This window comes from Chanodichthys erythropterus, chromosome 15 (assembly GCF_024489055.1).
Source record: "Chanodichthys erythropterus isolate Z2021 chromosome 15, ASM2448905v1, whole genome shotgun sequence".
NCBI lineage: Eukaryota > Metazoa > Chordata > Actinopteri > Cypriniformes > Xenocyprididae > Chanodichthys > Chanodichthys erythropterus.
Genome location: NC_090235.1, coordinates 8,349,189 through 8,370,004, shown reverse-complemented (window position 1 = coordinate 8,370,004; position 20,816 = coordinate 8,349,189). Strand labels below are relative to the sequence as shown.

Sequence of the window (20,816 nt, the reverse complement as noted above, 5' to 3'; positions counted from 1 at the left end):
ATAGGGTCCTCACACCATCAGTGCTCGGGCCCTAAAAATACAGGTAAATTAAAAAATTAAAGTTCATTGAAAGTATGTTTTTTTATGTATATTAAAAGTTTGTTTTTCAGCAAAAGCAGATAACTCTACATTTCATGTTTCAGAGTTAAACAAAACCCAAGCAATAGGTTGTTTGCAATCACGTGGTTCTGGTGACGCGCGAAATATCAGTGGAGGGCAAGCAGTGAAAATTAGAATGGAAGAGATAAGAAAAGTCCTTTATGTTCTGGTTTAGAAAGGTATAAACAGAAAATCACAACATATGTTGAAAGTGATCTTTATGTTATGAAGATGAGCAACTTTTCCACTGAATTGAAAGACTTTACTGCCATTGAGGAGGCAGATAGAGGATGTAAAGCTGCCATCAAGCTGTGTTCAGTTCTAGTCTGGGTTTGTTTATATCGCGCTGCCTTTCTGCTAGTGAAGTTAGGGCAGTATTTTGAGTTTCTGTCGCGATTGTGAAAAATGTCGCCATTGTAAGTCATTTATGCTGAATGGAGAATTGCAACAGGAGCTCACATCATCGTTCAGGGAAAAAAACTGGACGGTGTAATACAATTGTTGCCTTTTATACGTGTAAAAACACATTAAAATGTCACTGATTTAACCCACTCCCTATCACTTAATAAAATAATCACATAGTCGAGTGTTTTTTAAAGTGTTGTCTTTGTTGTTGAATCGACTTCTGTCAACTTTTTAAACATTTATTTATTTGGACATTTTCTACCATATGATGGCTGAAGCAGCAGCGCGTGACATTGTTCTCATGGTAACCAGATCAACATTGTGAACGGAATACTACAAAACTGAAGTGAAAACACCAACCATTCAATGGGATAAAATAGCTCTTCCCTGCAAAAGATACCATGAAGAATGTGGATATTTAACCAAGTCAAAAACAAATAAGGTAACTTAAGCCGGTATCCATATTCATTTCAGTATGCAGACGCAAAACGCTATTAAAGGCGATCAACTTTTAAAGTTAAAAAACTATATAAGTTATTAAAAACGGTATAAGTTATGTAAACGATATAAACACCTTCTGGGTTCCAGATTTTATCGATTTGAGCAACCATAAACGACGCAAAACATACGAAATTTGATTTTTTTGACCTATATAGAAAACTGATCACTACCTGCCCTCCAGACTCATTCGCGCTACTGCTGTGACGTCATGTGCAAACAACCTATTGCTTTGTTATTGCATTTAAAACAAAAATACTGACCTGAATAGCGCTGATTCGCTAAAACGGACTTATCGGTTTCTGTACAGAAACAACAAGGGCGCTTGTCGGCTTCTGCTGTAAAATGTGAACTTGCGATGGCTGACAGTGGACAATAACGGCTTTTCTGACAAAATGGATTTAGGGTACAGAACGTGCTATATATGGAGAATAATGCACAGCACTTAGTTCATTTTTTTTTTTTTTTTTTTTATGGCGTTTATCGGCAAATTAACTCTTCATTTAATTAAAAATGTAATCTAATTTCTTCCCAACATCCATTTTCAAATGAAGTCATTGGGTGACAGAGTTGTTGTCAGCTCCTGTGGTGTGTAACCCCCTGTTGCGGATCATTTACATAGTGTCACGTAGTGTAAATACCACAACAACTTCAAGACTCCACAGCAAGTCGTGTAGTCTGAACAGGACTGTGATCTACTGACATTTAAATTCCTGTAGTGTAAACTTAGCATTAGTCTTTGGAAGAAAAAAAAAAATTCATAGCTTTTTCTTCAAAATGTTGCTTTTTTTATTAAACTTACCCAGATTCAAGTGTTGATATAAAAAAGAATGCATGAATAAAGAACGAAACATTGTTTAAAAAAATAAATAAAAGTAGAGGATCTGTTCTTTCCTTTGATGTATTATAAAATATTCTTTTGATAGTGATCAAAAATGCTCATAGAACAAATTCCTGTTTTTTTCCTCATTGATGCTTTTAAAAATAGGCCTATCTGATCTGATGAAGCTGCTCTGATCTGGCACCCAGTTTCTGTCTTGGCAGTCTCCTGGCCGTCACTGCAACAATAACTCATTTCTGAGAAGGAAGTTTCCTCTATATTTTCACAAAATTGAGTCATGTCATGTGCCGTAATCAAAACCCATGAGAGCAGTGGGTGGATTAACTGGTGTTACCGGGGGGATGGAGTCACTCACAAGCTCCACCCATCCAGTGACAGCTAAATAAAACATAGTTTCCATTAGGTGTACTTCACACACCCCATCAGCAGAGTCTTACCATGCGCATGACTATCTAATAAACCAAGATTTGACAAAGCACCACGTTGAGGAATCTGTGGAATACATTACCAAAAAAGTAGGTAAGGCAGTTTTATTCTGGCGAAAAGTTTGAGTCAATTCTGCATGAGTGAGTTTCAAAGATAATGAGGATTATGTGGCGGACTTTTGTGAATATGTCATGTGGGCTTTGATGATGCTGCTCTCAAAGGTGACTTTTTAAGTTACCTGATGCCTGAGAGCAATTTTCCTGGGACTTTATCTATGTACATTGATTATGCACTTTTGCAGACCCGTTCATCTTTTACTGTGGGTTTTGCGGACAAGGTCTTTGTCTAGTATTGTCCCTGTAACCACTGTAAGACTGATGCCTAGAAACTAGAAAGTAATAAAAGTTTTATGAGTTTAGAGGTGCTCTGCATGGTGGGTTGGTTCCCTTTCATGGGGTCTTTCACGCAAATGGCTTTCTGCCCCCAAAAATGTGTAAACTAATCAGTCTAGATTTTGAACTAATGTTTCCATTTGAAAGAAGTTTCTGTCTTGGCATTTAAAGTATTTCAAGAAATGTAGTAAAAGGCTCAGGGCTCGATTCTGTAGTCAGATCAGCCCATATTCACTGTAAAAAATGAAAAGTTGAGAAAACATAATATTTTAAGAAAACTTCATACAACATTTTTGTTGTATGAACTGAATACAACAAGTTGAGAAAACACAAAAATCTGCTGAAGTTTGTTGCCTTAAACTTTAAAGTTTTCTCAACTTTTCATTTTTTACAGTGTTGCTGAGTGTCTAGGATTTTTCTAATGTCAGGTATGCTTCTTTTACTCTATTTCTGAGCATTTGATGTTTTGTATTGATCATCTTTGAATTGATTATGTAATTGGCATAATACATTTACCTGACTAATAAATTGACCAAGACTGACGAGTTTGTGATCGTGGGCCCGCATAATTAATGAACGGCCGGTGCGAGGACCCTGTGTGACTCTGAGAACCGAATGAACGAGTACAGTAAGAGTAAAGAGTTAAATAGAACATTCAAATGTCTAGAATAAATATAAATATAAATGGTCAATAATCAATTGGCATTCTAACCTAAATTCGAGGTCATAATAAAATTGAGTCAGATAAGAGTTTCATTAGAATTAAATTACTTTGCCACACTGAAAAGATCGAACGTGCAAGAAATCTTCCCAATCCTATGGGAAAACCGCAGTTGGGTTCTTCAAGCTCTCTTCTAGTACTCAATCTTTTGATATATACTTAGTACTATACTTAAAGTGCAAAAATATATAAATAGTAAACTATTACCCAGTTTCACAGACAAGGCTTAAACCTAGTCCCAGACTAAAATGCATGTTTGAGCTGTTTTAACTGAAAGCAAATTTTAAAAAATGTCAGTGCCATTGTTTTGTCTCAAGGTGCACAGCAGTAATGTTTTTTCTAAGACATCTTTACAGAAGCTTCTTAAATATCCTAATTTAACTAAGGCCTAATCCTGGCTTAATCTAAGCCCTGTCTGTGAAACCAGGCCTATAAATATGATGTTAAATTCACTTAAAACGTACAAGTATACTTGCAGTATCTACTAGACTAGTTTACTGATAGTATACTTCAAAGTGTACTTTCATAAACTAAAAAATGTGTTACAAAACTATCAGTAGTAAATTATCATTATACCTATAAGCTCACTTGTAGTATAGTTGCAGTTACAACGAAAAATTTCGTTGTAAACTAGTTGTGTACTCAAAGTTTACTTCTGTTAAAGTACAATTTAGTCCCAAGTAGTATTGAGATTTGTATGCTACTAGTATATTGATATTATTATATCATATGATATTAAATTAAGTATACTTAATAAAATGTACTTGAAATAGGCTTATATCTATTTATTATTTTCCTTTTTGGGTGAACTAACCCTTTAAGAAAAGTGCTGCTGAGGTGAATTTTCGTGCCATCTAGTTGTTTAAAGGAGAAGTCAAACGCGCCTTTTACGCAGTAGTATCCAGCTTGTATGCGTCTCTTTTATTACTCAATATAACCCGCTCTCTTTCCCTCTGTAGGTCTATTTCTGTTTGAAGTGACAAAACCTCAAACATCACTGATGGCTGTGCGACTGAAACATCTCCGCTACATGACCGCGCTCCTGAGCTCCTCGACCATCCTCTCATTCCTGTATTTTCAAAACTCAGCATTGGTTTTGATGGACAGTTCTCACGGTTTTGTCTCAGAGCGAGCTCCGTGCATATGCGGGAACTGTGTGACAGACCAAGGAAATAGTAGCTGGTTCAGTGAACGCTACAAACCCACCGTTCCATTTCTGCTCAACAGTAACAACAGTGTTTTACATGCAAACGTCTCCAGGTGGTGGGAGGTAAGAGCGTTTGCTTCAACATAATATGCAACATTTTCTTAGTAGTATTACCCCAAGTGTTTGACACCAACATATAGAATCACTGCTAGAGCAAACGTGCTCATGAAACAAGCATATCGTTAGCCTCATAGCATATTGCCTAAGTCATTTTTTGGCCAAATTGTGATATCTGCCTTTGAAATATGATCTGGGCAATTATGCTATGAGGCTAACGATATGTGTAATGGACCCTTCGCTAAGCCACGCCAGAAAACCGCCACAGGCCAATCGTGGTTTAGCAACCGTTACTAGGCGCGGGAGGTCTGTCAAGCTTTCGAGCGAGGGAACATGCCGAAGCGTTGTGCTTATGAATTGCGTTAACCTGATACCAGGTATCCTAAAATTTCCCTTCCCGACACCTAAAACCCAAGTGGAGGAATGCCGGTGTTCTGAAAATGTGTGCTACCCTGTCAGATTTTGCTACCTCCCATTGAAACAGTAGATAACGTTAGCAAAATCTGTCAAAATCCGAAAACTGCAAACGTTACCAATCAGATTGTGCTTCCAGCGTGATATTAACGTGGTCTATGGCTTTATTTACATCTACACTTACCCCAACCCTGAACTTATCCTTATAATAGTGCATATACAGTAATTTTGTGTTATTTATCATGACAACAATGATGTAATATTGATGTATGCATATGGTGCGTTCAAGTCTTCCTGGGAAGTTCGTATTTACGAGGTGGGAAATCGTGTGTACGACGGTAGGTGCGTTCAAGTCACTTTCGTCGGAGTATGATGGCGGTGTGCCTTCTCTAAATTAATTACACAAAATTACAACACTTCTGCTTCTAGAAAATGTAGAGCAAATAATGTACATTAGTTGTATGTTGCTTTTTTATGTTTTTTAATTAATTTATGAAGCTGTTGTAAACTTTATTGTTGCATATTACATTTTTATACTGTGATGCTATTGTATTTTTTTGCTGGGAATCAGCTTACTTTGTTGTAAATAGAAAAGCAATTCACTGCTAAATACCTGTAATATTGTGGTATTTCGCCATGTTTCTGACTGACACGCCCCCAACTCGTACAGATCGGAGCTTAAAGAAAATTACGAGCTTCCCACTGGTATTTACGACATTGTGGTGGCATTCATGTCAGTTCTGCTCGTAAATACGATCTTTCCGACATGACTTGAACGCACCAATATGCAGTAAGCCCGGGTAGGACAATCTGACGGGTAGGTTAGCTAGCTAGCTAACTCAGCACATCATTGCTCGGAAATAATGACGGTTCTTTGTTCATAATGCATATATTTGAACGTGAAATAAAATGATTAAAGGCAAGACAGAGTTACGTTAGCCTGGCGTGCTAAAAATATAAGCGGGAGAATGTTATCATTGCAAAATGGTCAGGCTAACGTCTTGTTTATTCCACAAGTCTTAAGCTGTTTGATTTATATTTTCACTAATTTCACTTAACCTGCTGTGGATGAACAAAGCTTTTCCTCAGTAAATTGACTGCGGTCAAGCCAGCCGCCACCCAGAAATGAGCGGTCAATCTAGCCGCCCCTATATTTCGCGGTCCGCGCATACACTTGGTATTACGGTAAGACTGTCTGTGAACCGATCTGAACGTGATTTCACATTTATTCAGTCAGTCAGTCAGTCAATAAAAATAACTATAAAAAAATATTTCACAGCTCAATTTCACCTGAAAATGATAGTGAACCTCAAAGCCTGACATTGTATGCTGCTGAATTCCAAAATTAAAGCCCTCCAACACTCATACGCTGTTTTGTCCATACATTGTGAAACTGAATACATTTCACAGACCTATTTTACCTCGTGTGGAGAGGACACCTTATCACAGTGTTAACGGCACAGTTTCAGCAGGATATTCTGATGTTGGATTCCAAAATAAGAGCCCCTCAAAACTCATGTTTCTGCTGTTTTGCTCATATTTTCAGAAATTCATAAAAAATAAAATCCTAGTTTCCACAGACCAATTGCACCTCAGCTGGAGAGGACACCTTGTCACAGTGTCACCTGCACCGTTTCAAGACATTCTGATGTTGCATTCCAAAATAAGAGCCCCTCAAAACTCATGTTTCTGCTGTTTTGCTCATATTTTCAGAAATTCATAAAAAATAAAATCCTAGTTTCCACAGACCAATTTCACCTCAGCTGAAGAGGACACATTCTCATAGTGTCAACTGCACCGTTTCAAGACATTCTGATGTTGCATTCCAAAATAAGAGCCCCTCAAAACTCATGTTTCTGCTGTTTTGCTCAAATTTTCATATTTTCAGAAATTCATAAAAAATAAAATCCTAGTTTCCACAGACCAATTTCACCTCAGCTGGAGAGGACACCTTGTCACAGTGTCACCTGCACCGTTTCAAGACACTCTGATGTTGCATTCCAAAATAAGAGCCCCTCAAAACTCATGTTTCTGCTGTAAAAAATAAAATCCTAGTTTCCACAGACCAATTTCACCTCAGCTGGAGAGGACACCTTGTCACAGTGTCACCTGCACCGTTTCAAGACATTCTGATGTTGCATTCCAAAATAAGAGCCCCCCCCAAATCTCATGTTTCTGCTGTTTTGCTCAAATTTTCAGAAATTCATAAAAATAAAATCCTAGTTTCCACAGACTAATTTCACCTCAGCTGGAGAGGACACCTTGTCACAGTGTCAACTGCACCATTTCAGGACATTCTGATGTTGCATTCCAAAATAAGAGCCCCTCAAAACTCATGTTTCTGCTGTTTTGCTCATATTTTCAGAAATTCATAAAAAATAAAATCCTAGTTTCCACAGACTAATTTCACCTCAGCTGGAGAGGACACATTCTCACAGGGTCAACTGCACCGTTTCAAGACATTCTGATGTTGCATTCCAAAATAAGAGCCCCCCAAAACTCATGTTTCTGCTGTTTTGCTCATATTTTCAGAAATTCATAAAAATTAAAATTCTAGTTTCCACAGACCAATTTCACCTCAGGTGGAGAGGACACATTCTCACAGTGTCAACTGCACCGTTTCAGGACATTCTGGTGTTGAATTCCAAAATAAGAGCCCCTCAAAACTCATGTTTCTGCTGTTTTGCTCATATTTTCAGAAATTCATAAAAATAAAATCCTAGTTTCCACAGACTAATTTCACCTCAGCTGGAGAGGACACATTCTCACAGTGTCAACTACACCGTTTCAGGACATTCTGATGTTGTATTCCAAAATAAGAGCCCCCCAAATCTCAAGTTTCGGCTGTTTTGTCTATACATTCAGAAAATCATAAAAATAAAAGTTCTAGTTTCCACAAATCAATTGCACCTCAGCTGGAGAGTACACCTTCTCACAGTTTCAGCTACACTGTTTCAGGACATTCTGATGTTGTATTCCAAAATAGGAGCCCCCCAAAATCTCATATATACACTTTGTCTATACATTCAGAAAATCATTTAAAAGAAAAGTCCTAGTTTCCACAGAACAATTTAATGTCAGATGGGGTGTACACCTTATCACAGTGTCAAATACACCGTTACAGTACATTCTGACGTTGTATTCCAAACTGTGTATGAAGTTTGGGGGGCTCTAATTTTGGAATACAACATCAGAATGCCCTGAAACAGTGTAGTTGACACTATGAGAAGGTGTACTGTCTATCTGAGGTGAAATTAGTCTGTGGAAACTAAGACTTTTCTTTTTATGATTTTCTGAATGTATAGACAAAATAGCACATAGATATGAAGTTTGGGGGGCTTTTATTTTAGAATACAACATCAGAATGTCCTAAAACGGTGTAGTTGACACTATGAGCAGGTGTACTGTGCATCTGAGGTGAATTTGGTTTGTGGAAACTAGAACTTTTATTTTTATGATTTTCTAAATGTATAGTCAAAACAGCTGACATGAGTTTTGGGGGGGCTCTTATTTTGGAATACAACATCAGAATGTCCTGAAACAGTGTAGTTGACACTATGAGAAGGTGTACTGTCTATCTGAGGTGAAATTAGTCTGTGGAAACTAAGACTTTTATTTTTATGATTTTCTGAATGTATAGACAAATCAGCGCATGGATATGAAGTTTGGGGGGGCTCTTATTTTAGAATACAACATCAGAATGTCTTGAAACTGTGTAGTTGACACCGTGACAAGGTGTACTGTCCATCTGAGGTGAAATTGGTTTGTGGAAACTAGGATTTTTATTTGTATGATTTTCTGAATGTATAGACAAAACATGGCATATATATGAAGTTTGGGGGGGCTCTTATTTTGGAATATAACATCAAAATGTCCTGAAACTGTGTAGTTGACACCGTGACAAGGTGTACTATCCACCTGAGGTGAATTTGGTTTGTGGAAACTAGGACTTCTATTTTTATGATTTTCTGAACGTGTAGTCAAAACAGCGCATAGATATGAAGTTTGGGGGGCTCTTATTTTGGAATGCAACATCAGAATGTCTTGAAACGGTGCAGTTGACACTGTGAGAAGGTGTCCTCTCCAGCTGAGTTGAAATTGGTCCGTGGAAACTAGGATTTTATTTTTTATGAATTTCTGAAAATATGAGCAAAACTGCAGAAACATGAGTTTTGGGGGGCTCTTATTTTGGAATGCAACATCAGAATGTCTTGAAACGGTGCAGTTGACACTGTGAGAAGGTGTCCTCTCCAGCTGAGTTGAAATAGGTCTGTGGAAACTAGGATTTTATTTTTTATGAATTTCTGAAAATATGAGCAAAACTGCAGAAACATGAGATTTGGAGGGCTCTTATTTTGGAATGCCACATCAGAATGTCATGAAACGGTGCAGTTGACACTGTGAGAATGTGTCCTCTCCAGCTGAGGTGAAATTAGTCTGTGGAAACTAGGATTTTATTTTTTATGAATTTCTGAAAATATGAGCAAAACAGCAGAAACATGAGTTTTGGGGGGCTCTTATTTTGGAATGCCACATCAGAATGTCCTGAAACGGTGCAGTTGACACTGTGAGAAAATGTCCTCTCCACCTGAGTTGAAATTAGTCTGTGGAAACTAGGATTTTATTTTTTATGAATTTCTGAAAATATGAAAATATGAGCAAAACTGCAGAAACATGAGTTTTGGGGGGCTCTTATTTTGGAATGCAACATCAGAATGTCCTGAAACGGTGCAGTTGACACTGTGAGAATGTGTCCTCTCCAGCTGAGGTGAAATTAGTCTGTGGAAACTAGGATTTTATTTTTTATGAATTTCTGAAAATATCAGCAAAACTGCAGAAACGTGAGTTTTGGGGGGCTCTTATTTTGGAATGCAACATCAGAATGTCCTGAAACGGTGCAGTTGACACTGTGACAAGGTGTCCTCTCCAGCTGAGGTGAAATTAGTCTGTGGAAACTAGGATTTTATTTTTTATGAATTTCTGAAAATATGAGCAAAACAGCAGAAACGTGAGTTTTGAGGGGCTCTTATTTTGGAATGCAACATCAGAATGTCCTGAAACGATGCAGTTGACACTGTGAGAATGTGTCCTCTCCAGCTGAGGTGAAATTAGTCTGTGGAAACTAGGATTTTATTTTTTATGAATTTCTGAAAATATGAGCAAAACAGCAGAAACGTGAGTTTTGGGGGGCTCTTATTTTGGAATGCAACATCAGAATGTCCTGAAACGGTGCAGTTGACACTGTGAGAATGTGTCCTCTCCAGCTGAGGTGAAATTAGTCTGTGGAAACTAGGATTTTATTTTTTATGAATTTCTGAAAATATCAGCAAAACTGCAGAAACATGAGTTTTGGGGGGGCTCTTATTTTGGAATGGCACATCAGAATGTCCTGAAACGGTGCAGTTGACACTGTGAGAATGTGTCCTCTCCAGCTGAGGTGAAATTAGTCTGTGGAAACTAGGATTTTATTTTTTATGAATTTCTGAAAATATGAGCAAAACAGCAGAAACATGAGTTTTGGGGGGCTCTTATTTTGGAATGCAACATCAGAATGTCTTGAAACGGTGCAGTTGACACTGTGAGAATGTGTCCTCTCCACCTGAGGTGAAATTGGTCCGTGGAAACTAGGATTTTATTTTTTATGAATTTCTGAAAATATGAGCAAAACAGCAGAAACATGAGTTTTGAGGGGCTCTTATTTTGGAATGCAACATCAGAATGTCTTGAAACGGTGCAGTTGACACTGTGACAAGGTGTCCTCTCCAGCTGAGGTGAAATTAGTCTGTGGAAACTAGGATTTTATTTTTTATGAATTTCTGAAAATATGAGCAAAACAGCAGAAACATGAGTTTTGGGGGGCTCTTATTTTGGAATGCAACATCAGAATGTCTTGAAACGGTGCAGTTGACACTGTGAGAATGTGTCCTCTTCAGCTGAGGTGAAATTGGTCTGTGGAAACTAGGATTTTATTTTTTATGAATTTCTGAAAATATGAACAAAACAGCACAAACATGAGTTTTTTTTTTGGGGGGGGGGGGGGGGGTGCTCTTATTTTGGAATCCAACATCAGAATATCCTGCTGAAACTGTGCCGTTAACACTGTGATAAGGTGTCCTCTCCACACGAGGTAAAATAGGTCTGTGAAATGTATTCAGTTTCACAATGTATGGACAAAACAGCGTATGAGTGTTGGAGGGCTTTAATTTTGGAATTCAGCAGCATACAATGTCAGGCTTTGAGGTTCACTATCATTTTCAGGTGAAATTGAGCTGTGAAATATTTATTGACTGACTGACTGACTGAATAAATGAATGAATGTGAAATCACGTTCAGATCGGTTCACAGACAGTCTTACCGTAATACCAAGTGTATGCGCGGACCGCGAAATATAGGGGCGGCTAGATTGACCGCTCATTTCTGGGTGGCGGCTGGCTTGACCGCAGTGTAAATTGTGTGTTTCGCATTTGAATGGTCAGCATATGAGGCGGCTGCTGCTCGCGCTGGGAGCTTTAGCTTCAATTTTGATCAAAATTATTTTCTAATCGGTTGCATATTTTGTCATGGATATATCCATTGAATGCATACTGCAGTCCCTTTTGTCTTGCTCTCTCAGATATTTCACCTGTTCGCCAAAAATGACTAATTATCTCCTTGAAAATGTCTGACACCGCTGCATACTGCATGACTTGCCAGACGCGAAAGCTTGACAGGCGTAGCAACAGTAACTAAGGAGGGCGGGGCTCAGCGAAGGGTCCATTGGACCAAGCCCCGATCTATATTCTTCATTCATAAAGCCTCTTAAACATAAGGCATGGAAACCTCGTAAAATACAGACTCTTTTACAAGTGTGAATAAAGTTCATTCACAAGGTCCTAACTAATAAAATAATGTCATACAGGAGCTTCAAGATGTACCAAATGTCAGCAACTACACAGCTGTGGTGGACCAGCTGTTTTCTCTCTTCCCCGATGAAGAACACTACTCAGATGCTGGTCCAGATCGCTGCAGAACCTGTGCTGTGGTGGGAAACTCTGGGAACCTCCTGGGATCCCACTATGGGCCTCTCATAGATTTCAATGACTTTGTCATAAGGTAGTACATTAGATTGTCAGACTGAAGTTTCTTTATTGGCATTGATGGTTCCATAAAGAACCTTTACCAACCATGGAACCTTTCCATAACACAAAAGGCTCATTATAATAGGAAAAGGTTTATTATTAAATTGTTTTTTTGTTTTTTTCTTTAAAAAAAAACCCTGATAATTGAAAGTTTCTTAAAACATTTCTTTTATTATTGTGAAGGACAGTTTAATTATCTAAATAACCCTTTTCAACTAAGAACCTTTAGTCCAATGAAAATGTTCTATGGATGTTAACAGCTACCCTTAAAGGTTTAGCTCACCCAAAAATGAAAATTCTGTCATTTTTGTCCTTTTTGTACTCGCCTTGATGTCATTCCAAACCCGTAAGACTTTTGTTCATCTTCAGAACGTAAATGAAGATCTTTTTGAAGGAATCTGAGAGTTTTCTGTCCCTCCATAGACAGCCTACTGAAGTTCATAAAGAGGTTGTAAAAGGAATCTATGTGAAGTCCAAATTTTCAGCAAAGACTCGATCTCTTTATACAATGATTTAATTTAGGCTTCTATTTACACATAAACATTGATCAACAAACATAAACAGAAGCTCAACCGAACCTGATTGATGTGCGAGAACAAACCTCTTGCGGAAGCTCAAACGTGCTGCGTAACGCACAAGAATGAACCTCATTGGTTCTTGCATCCGTCAAGCAAACATGCTTGAGCTTCCATTTACCACAACTTTATATGTGAATATAAGCCTAAATTCAATCTGTTCATCATATAAAGCAACCGCGCCAAAAATGTATGCATATGCAGTAAGCCCGGGTAGGACAATCTGACGGGTAGGTTAGCTAGCTAGCTAACTCAGCACATCATTCAGAAAATTTGGAATAAACGTCAAAATTTGGAATAAGCGTCTCTTCAGAAAATTTGGAATAAACCACTCAATTTATTTACGATCTCTTTAGGAACTTTTTGGAACATCAAAGTTTCAATCATGTAGCTATGGAGGGACAGAAAGCTCTCAGATCGAAAAGATCTTCATTTGTGTTCTGAAGATGAACAAAAGTCTTACGGGTTTGAAAAGACATAAGGGTGAGTAATTAAAGGTGCTAAAGAGGATGTTTTGTTTTATACATTTTTGCAGTATTACTTGAAACTGTCTTTACTAACTGATAAAAGACTATTTATTAGGTGCACTGAAAGGAATAATATTAATATACATCATCTGTGCACGAGGTAGGGCCTTAAAAACATCAGCCAATCGTTTACACGATCATCGCGTAAACTATTGGCACTCAGAATCGATAGAACAGATGTGCATTTAATGACAGAGGCTGTAGCCATATGTCTGAGATCAGATTAGATCAGGTGATTCCAGAGATGAATAAGATGTTATTTAAAGGCTTTTCATTAGAATATCACCTCAATCTCCTGTGTGTTTTTCTCTCAGAATAAATAGAGGCCCGACAGAAGATTATGAGAAGGATGTGGGGTCCAAGACCACTCACCGGATTATGTATCCTGAGAGCGCCATGGACTTGGACAAGTCCACCCATCTGGTGCTTTTTCCCTTTAAGATTCTGGACATGCAGTGGCTTTTCAGTGCTTTCACCACTAAGAACATCACACAGTAAGAATTAAACCATAGACTGTCTTATGTTTAAGAGATACCAGGGTCCGTAACGGCCAGCTTGAATCACATGGGCCTTGATAACCAATAACATTACAGCTTTGACGTCATTGAATTTCTTTCAGATCTGTGCAACAGTCACAGATTTTGTACCATTGAAGGGCACTTCAGGAAGGCACGTACGCTCATAGCCAAAGAATGGCTTCGAAATGAACAAATCTAACCTACAAGCAGAGTTGAAGGTCAGCTGAATTTTACTACTTGTACTACTTTTACCATATCTTTCTATGGCAGAAATAGTAGGAGTAGTATTCTAGTATGCTCTTCCGAATTCAGCAAACCTTTTGGTCACGTCCGTATTTGGTCAAAAAGAACCAAATGAGCCGATTCTGTCAAAATTTTCCACGGTTATCCTCGGCTCATTCGGTTCTTTTTGATTTGTTCATTTTGAATCTGGTTCTTTGGCTCAATAACACATCTGGACATGCTTATTGGCTCATTCGGTGTGTCTTGACATGTAGACCACACTAAACTGACCTATATTTGTATTTATTGAAGGGTGAGAGATGGCAAAATGTCAGTATAGTACCACTCCTTTCCTGATTTTGGTCTGCTCTAATTTTAGAGACATGGGGTCTCATTCATGAAACATTCGTAAATATACGAGTAAATATGTGAGTGATTTACGCGTAAAGAGACCTTCCCGAAAACTCTTCTCCTGATTCACAAATACTTCGTAAACGTCAGAAGAGATAGTGAAATGTGTGTGTGTGTTAATGAATTCCAATCAGTCGTAAATGGGACGCGCGTGCACGCTCATTCTCAATTACCATAAATCCCGCCCATTAAATCCGACTGACAACTACATGGGCATCATATTATGACACCAAACGAAGGATTTTGGACATTTTTTAGGAAACAATTTCCATAACAAATAAGGGGCCATTAGTTTGTCCAACCGTATTGAAATCTATCCATTATTTGATTAAAGTGCTCCGTTTGCAGATACTATTCATCTTATACCTCATCTTAAAAAAAAAAAAAAACCTTCTTATTCCTATCCTTTCACTTCCCCTAATCCCTCTCTATTGTAGCTTAGGATAATCTGAGCACTGCCTATAACTTGTATTATGAGCACTTCTTGTCTATTTGCCTCGTCATGACGACTCGCTTGTTGTATTGAGCAGGTGTAGATTTATTTCGTACCAACTAACATTTGGAAAATACGAACATTTTAATGAATCCGAAAATTTACGCCAGAACCACTTTACACACGATTTACACAAAAATTCGTTCTGCTCGTGTTTCATGAATGAGACCCATTGCCTTTGCTCAGGACACTTTGAAATACCCCCCCCAAATGAAACTTATTTTAAGTTTTAAGAATCTTTTAGAGTTATCATGTTATATTGAACTATCTGACCTTTGTATAAGCTAACAGTACAATCAAATACAAACAATTCAGCAATAGTTCCTTTAATTAAAGCAATGTTTTCTTTACCTAAAAAGCAATACTTAAATACTTTTTGTACAGTAATTTCAGTCCTTAGCATTTATTAAAACTAACAACACTGATATTTCAGTTTTAAATGATTTTTTAAAATCTGAATTGAATTCTGACCTAAATGTATTTGTTTACTCAGAACATACACAGAAGTTCCATCAACAATCAAAGCAAATAAGGACAAGGTGAATAACACAGACCTTCTCATGAAATCAACCGATCAATCAAATGACAAATGTTTGATTTATATGGATTTTATTAGCATTACCTGAATGAAATCTATCGCAGATTCAAAACATCATATCATAAATGCATATTTCATAAGTGTCCTGTTTTATTTCTGTCATTGTTTTTAGGTGATGATCCTCCACCCTGAATTCATGAGATACGTGTATGATAACTGGGCAGAAGGTCATGGCAGATATCCATCTACTGGATTCTTAACGCTGATATTCGCTCTTCACATCTGTGATGAGGTAAAACTGCCATTCTGTCTCAAGCGGTGTGTGGTGCGGCACCAGCGTGGCATTACTGTTGCTTTTGAGGGAGTGTCAGTTTATACGGATTATATAGTTTATAAGGATTTAAAGGTATCAGAATAGATCACTAAGATTATAGCAAATATTTGATTGTGGGTGTTGTCATGAAAGAGTGTCCAGTGCAGGCTATTCATACCAAAGCTTTCCAAATACTTCCAAATACTAAAAGTATACCACATACTTTCAGGGAAGTGTTAGCATTAAAACATGAAGCACTGAACCATAGTATAGAGGGTATGCACGCAACGTCACCGTCAACCGTTATGACGGCAGTCACGCCCACTGAGTGGCAAAAGACTGTGTGGCAGCATTGGTTTTCAGCATGAATGCCGCAAAAAACACACAAAACACATCCAAAATGGGAAAGAGCTTTGCGACTGTCTGTACAAATAGCTTTGACACAAAATCTAAGGTATATTTTTACAGACTGCTGAAAGCTACACTAACTTATTAATTAAATATTTACCATCATTTTCTGCATAACTGGGTGTTTTTAAATAAACACTGACAAAAACTATACAAGTTTGTAGGGCTGGACGATATGACGAAATATATAACATTGATATAAGTGATCACTCCAATTTAGACCTACTTATATTGTAGTTAGCAGATAAAGCAGATTTGCTTTATTTGTTTTCCCGGCTTCGAAATCAGGCACATATAAATGTAAGGAAACACGATTCCTGGCTGCATGTCAATATCCATGGATAAGGTTTCTTTGACATGTCATAAGGAACACTTTCGAGCCCAACCTTTAGTATAATTGTTTCTTTTACTCATTTTCGCAGTTTCCCCTATTAAATCCAGTCATGCAGCAGGTTCTTTTGCCACTCAGTCCAGCTGAGGGAGCGCATTCCGGCGGGAAAGTGACGTATATGTATACCCTCTATAGTGGTTAGCATTGTATGTGCACCGATGGGTAATCTGTATCTGCCTGAAAGTAAAACGGTGATATAAAGTTTTAAAATAAATTCACATTTTTATAATTTTGAGATTTAAAATTGCATTTTGCGATTTAAAAAGAAAAGTATAAGTAATAGAGTTGCTATTATGTGAACATTGTCACACTGTAAGATATTTAAAATTACATTTACTTTTTAAAGTAAACAATAAAACTAACTTCCATATTATTGCGCAATAAAAATAGAAAAAAGGACAATAAATTTAATACTAAAATTAGAAAAAAAAGAGGGACTTTAATTTTTACATTTTATTGACTTAAAATATTTTTTTATTAATAAGCTTTTCTTTACAATGAAAGAGAAACTATTAACGCACTGATAACTGTTTCTCTTACAGGTGAATGTTTTTGGGTTTGGAGCTACGAGTGATGGAAACTGGCATCATTATTTTGATGAAACTTTGACTCCATTTGAAAATGATTCTCATGCTGGAGACTTTGAAAATAAAACAATCATTCGGCTCCAACAGGAAAACAAGATTTTGTTGTACAGGGGTTGGACATGAAGCAGGTTCTTGGAGAAACTCTACCGTTGTACTGCACAATATTGCATTGCAATAGCGATTATTGAATTTTGCCGATTTGTGCGGCAGAGACTTTAAGGTCATATTCATCTCGAGAGGTGCGAGAGATCAACTTTTCTGAAGCTGAGCTCCACTATCAGCATCAACTGAAACTGTGGTATTAGCGGATTCATTTTCCGTTCCCGCATCATATTGGGTGCCTTTACTACGTACTAACATTTAAATTAATTATCGTGTACATACATGTTTTTTCATTGTAGATATATTTAAAAAAATATATAATGCATTAATTATATTTATTTTTTATTTGTGTGTGTGTGTGTGTGTGTGTGTGTGTGTGTGTGTGTGTGTGTGTGTGTGTGTGTGTGTGTGTGTGTGTGTAAGTACATAGTAGTTAAACACAATAAATGTAAAGTGATATTCTTTTGTTGTGCCAGTCAGGATGTTGAACACCACAGACTTTTCTGGGAAACTGATTCACAAATGTGTTGTTTTTTTTCCTGAATATTAACCTGGAGTAGCAGGGCTCCAGACTAACATTCGAGGGCAGTAGCCCTGGTACCACTAAGTTCTACAGATGGAGGCACCAGCACCTGATATATATGGTATATTATCATCATACTGAACTGACTGACACCTTGAGTGATTATAAAAGGAGTGTTCTTTACTAGGGGTGACCCTGAATAGTCGACGATTCGAATCTTCGATAGGAGGAGCCTGATTCGACTTCCATGATCCGTGACCGGCAGATGAGCATCTTTACGGCAGGGATTAAATCTTCAACAATGCCTGGGATAAAGTGTACAATTGGATGCACTGTGTAATGGTAAAAGATGATCAAAAAAAAAAAAAAAAGTATGATCCAAGTTGTGCCAACAGCTCATGTCCTAGAACTCAACAATGACAAACACTGCGGCGCGCTTGTGCCGGCCAACGAGCTGACTCTTAATGTTTAGCTAAAAAGACTGCCACTCCAGTTTAGCGTTTATTGTCTCTGCAGTTAAAAAGACAAGTTGACAATTCTAGCTATACTTTCGTTATTTTAATAAGTTCTTTAATTCTAATGTATTTATTGATCACTCTGGGTTACCTAATTTAACTATTTGTGGCTTGTGTTTTGAATGCTGCACTTCAGGCATTTTGCAGTTTGACTTGATCATATTTCATTTTTTTAAATAGGCTATTTTCATTTATTAGAACTGTATATTCTGTTCTAATTCAATTCTGTAAATTAATGTTTGATAATAAAATATATAATTTTTTAATTAATTTTTTTTTTTTTTTTTTTTTGGTGCATTAATGTTCTGCTGTTAAAGCTTGCTCGCACAAACAATTTAGCCGATGTAATTTGATTTGCCGACATATGAAATGTATCTATCTGCAGTGTGGCCTTTCTGCAGTTATTAATATATATATATATTAAAGTTTATTTATCCAAAATGTTTTTAATCATTTTCTTCTATATCCTCGAGAGTGTTCTGTACATCGTGGCTGTGAATGTTTATCCACATTGCTTTCATTTGTTTAAAAAAGATAAAATCATTGGCAGTTTGGTCGGTTTATTAGAAAGATGTGCTGTGTGTGTGAAAGAAAATAAAAGTTGTCTTAAGCCGCGGGTAGACTATAGCCAGGTTTTACTTCATTTTCCGTGTCCCGCTCCATCTCGTGCACAATTCAGCGCTCGAACCTTGCGCCGTGCGCTGAACTTTCCTTTCAAAAGTACAAAGTTATTACGCTGGAGGTCACACTCACAGCCATAAAACCCAGCTGTACCTGACATTGACAGATGGAAATCTCCTGCCCTAACCTCAGACTGCCTACCATGGTAAGAATGAAATTCACCAGAGCTGTGGACAGTTGTGCCTGCATCATGGTGGAATCCCAAACTACCGAGAAATGTAGTTCTCTGACTTTCAATGGGCTTTCAATGACTTTAGGCATCTTTACACGGACGATTTATGGCTGTTCTGAAGCGGCCGCAGCAGATCACCAGACAGACCGTCGTGTGTGGGTGAAATATCGTCCTCAAGGAGATGATTTTTGGAATATAATATAACAGTACACAATCAAAGTGACGCCGATTGTGTTAAGCATTTACCTTATCTGAGAGAAATGTAGCAGCGCGTTGACCCGACAGTCTCTTAATAGGACTCTGCCGGGTCTGTACCTGCTCAGAATTCAGTGTAAAGACGCAATGCCGTGTTAAAGAAGACCTAAAATACGCCGGGTCTGACCCACCTCAGCCCCTAGTATCAAAGGCGAGTCTGATTCTGCTCTGGTTCAGTGTAAATGAACGCGAAATATAGCCGCTCTAAACTACGTCATTGTCAGTACAACCAAAAGCATTCCAGTCAGCTCAGGCGGCGCGATATTCAAGAAGCAGGAAACGAAACATATTACTTAGGGCAAATAATTAAAAATAATGTCTTCCAACAAGGGGCATTAAAGTAATAGAGTCCTGTACTCACATCGTGAAGCAAACCACCAAAATAACAGCAGAGAATCGTCGTGTGTCATCAATTGGCTTTCGCCGTTTGTAGCTTCCTATTAAGAGACTGTCGGGTCAACGCGCTGCTACATTTCTCTCAGATAAGGTAAATGCTTAACACAATCGGCGTCACTTTGATTGTGTACTGTTATATTATATTCCAAAAATCATCTCCTTGAGGACGATATTTCACCCACACACGACGGTCTGTCTGGTGATCTGCTGCCTGATACACGCAAATGCTAGCATGATTTGTTGTTTCTGTCTCTTCTCTTTTAATCCTGTTGTGAACCGGTGTAATAATGAATAATTTTGTTGCATCCTTCAATTTTATTTTATGACAAACATCAAAGCGTGAGATATAGCACGCAGTTTACTAACTTGTTACTTTAAATTTTCTTATTTTTTTTATTTCGAGTTATATTTAATTGTTTATTATTTAATTATTTTTAAATTAATTTTGTTAAAACTCTTAGTTTTGATATACTTATGTTCAAAGCATTGTTTCCCGCGATTTTAATTCCTGTGTAAATGCGTTTATGCCGCTTCAGAACAGCATTAAACGTTCTGTGTAAATGCGCATTTTTGTGGTATTATGCCGCTTCAGAGTTGGTTTCTGTGCCGCTTTTTCTGTGTAAAGATGCCTTTTGAGATCTCCTTATGAAGATCTTACAAATCCAAAGCGGGACCCTCGGAGTGAGAGAAAGGGCGGGGCCTGTCTCAAGCTCATCTAACTGCTCCAGCTACAAACCCCATGACCTAAGTCAGCCCGCCGCCTAAAGCCGAGTTCAGACTGCACGATTTTCAAAGCAGTGGGGTCACAGATTTTTTTGATCCTGGAACAACATTCTCGTCTGAAAATTTAGTCCTATTTTTATACCCTTAAACCTAGCCCTACCCATAATTTTTTTTCCTAAAATCAGTGGCGGTTCTAGACCATTTCAACTGGGGGGGCCAAGCTGGGGCCAGTTGTACTGTTAGAGGGGCCAGTTATATTTAAACCTTATTGTTGTCATATCATTTTCT

At 37.7% G+C, this 20,816-nt stretch overlaps 1 protein-coding gene across 3 annotated transcripts; it reads left to right on the top strand.

Moving 5' to 3' along the window:
- Positions 1-2,268: 2,268 nt before the first annotated feature.
- LOC137037653 (CMP-N-acetylneuraminate-beta-galactosamide-alpha-2,3-sialyltransferase 1-like) lies at positions 2,269-18,658 on the top strand. 3 transcript variants are annotated; one of them, XR_010897305.1, is made up of 8 exons: positions 2,269-2,358; positions 4,342-4,652; positions 11,959-12,152; positions 13,595-13,774; positions 15,418-15,463; positions 15,635-15,754; positions 17,117-17,907; positions 17,990-18,658. XR_010897305.1 is itself a non-coding variant. In XM_067411837.1 (7 exons), exons 2-7 carry the CDS (start codon positions 4,383-4,385, stop codon positions 17,282-17,284), a joined length of 978 nt encoding a protein of 325 aa, XP_067267938.1. In that variant the 5' UTR covers positions 2,269-2,358; positions 4,342-4,382; the 3' UTR covers positions 17,285-18,658. The 3 variants fall into 3 exon arrangements, 2 of the variants coding, with proteins under 2 accessions (XP_067267938.1, XP_067267939.1); XM_067411837.1 differs by having other exon boundaries at positions 17,117-18,658; XM_067411838.1 differs by having other exon boundaries at positions 2,275-2,362; positions 17,117-18,658.
- The last annotated feature ends 2,158 nt before the right edge of the window (positions 18,659-20,816 follow it).

Coding starts and splice junctions, on each gene's coding strand:
- LOC137037653 (XM_067411837.1), top strand. CDS start 4,383: ATGGCTGTGCGACTGAAACATCTCCGCTACATGACCGCGCTCCTGAGC. Junction 13,775..15,417: donor ACCACTAAGAACATCACACA/GTAAGAATTAAA, acceptor TTGTTTACTCAG/AACATACACAGAAGTTCCAT. Junction 15,755..17,116: donor CTCTTCACATCTGTGATGAG/GTAAAACTGCCA, acceptor TTTCTCTTACAG/GTGAATGTTTTTGGGTTTGG.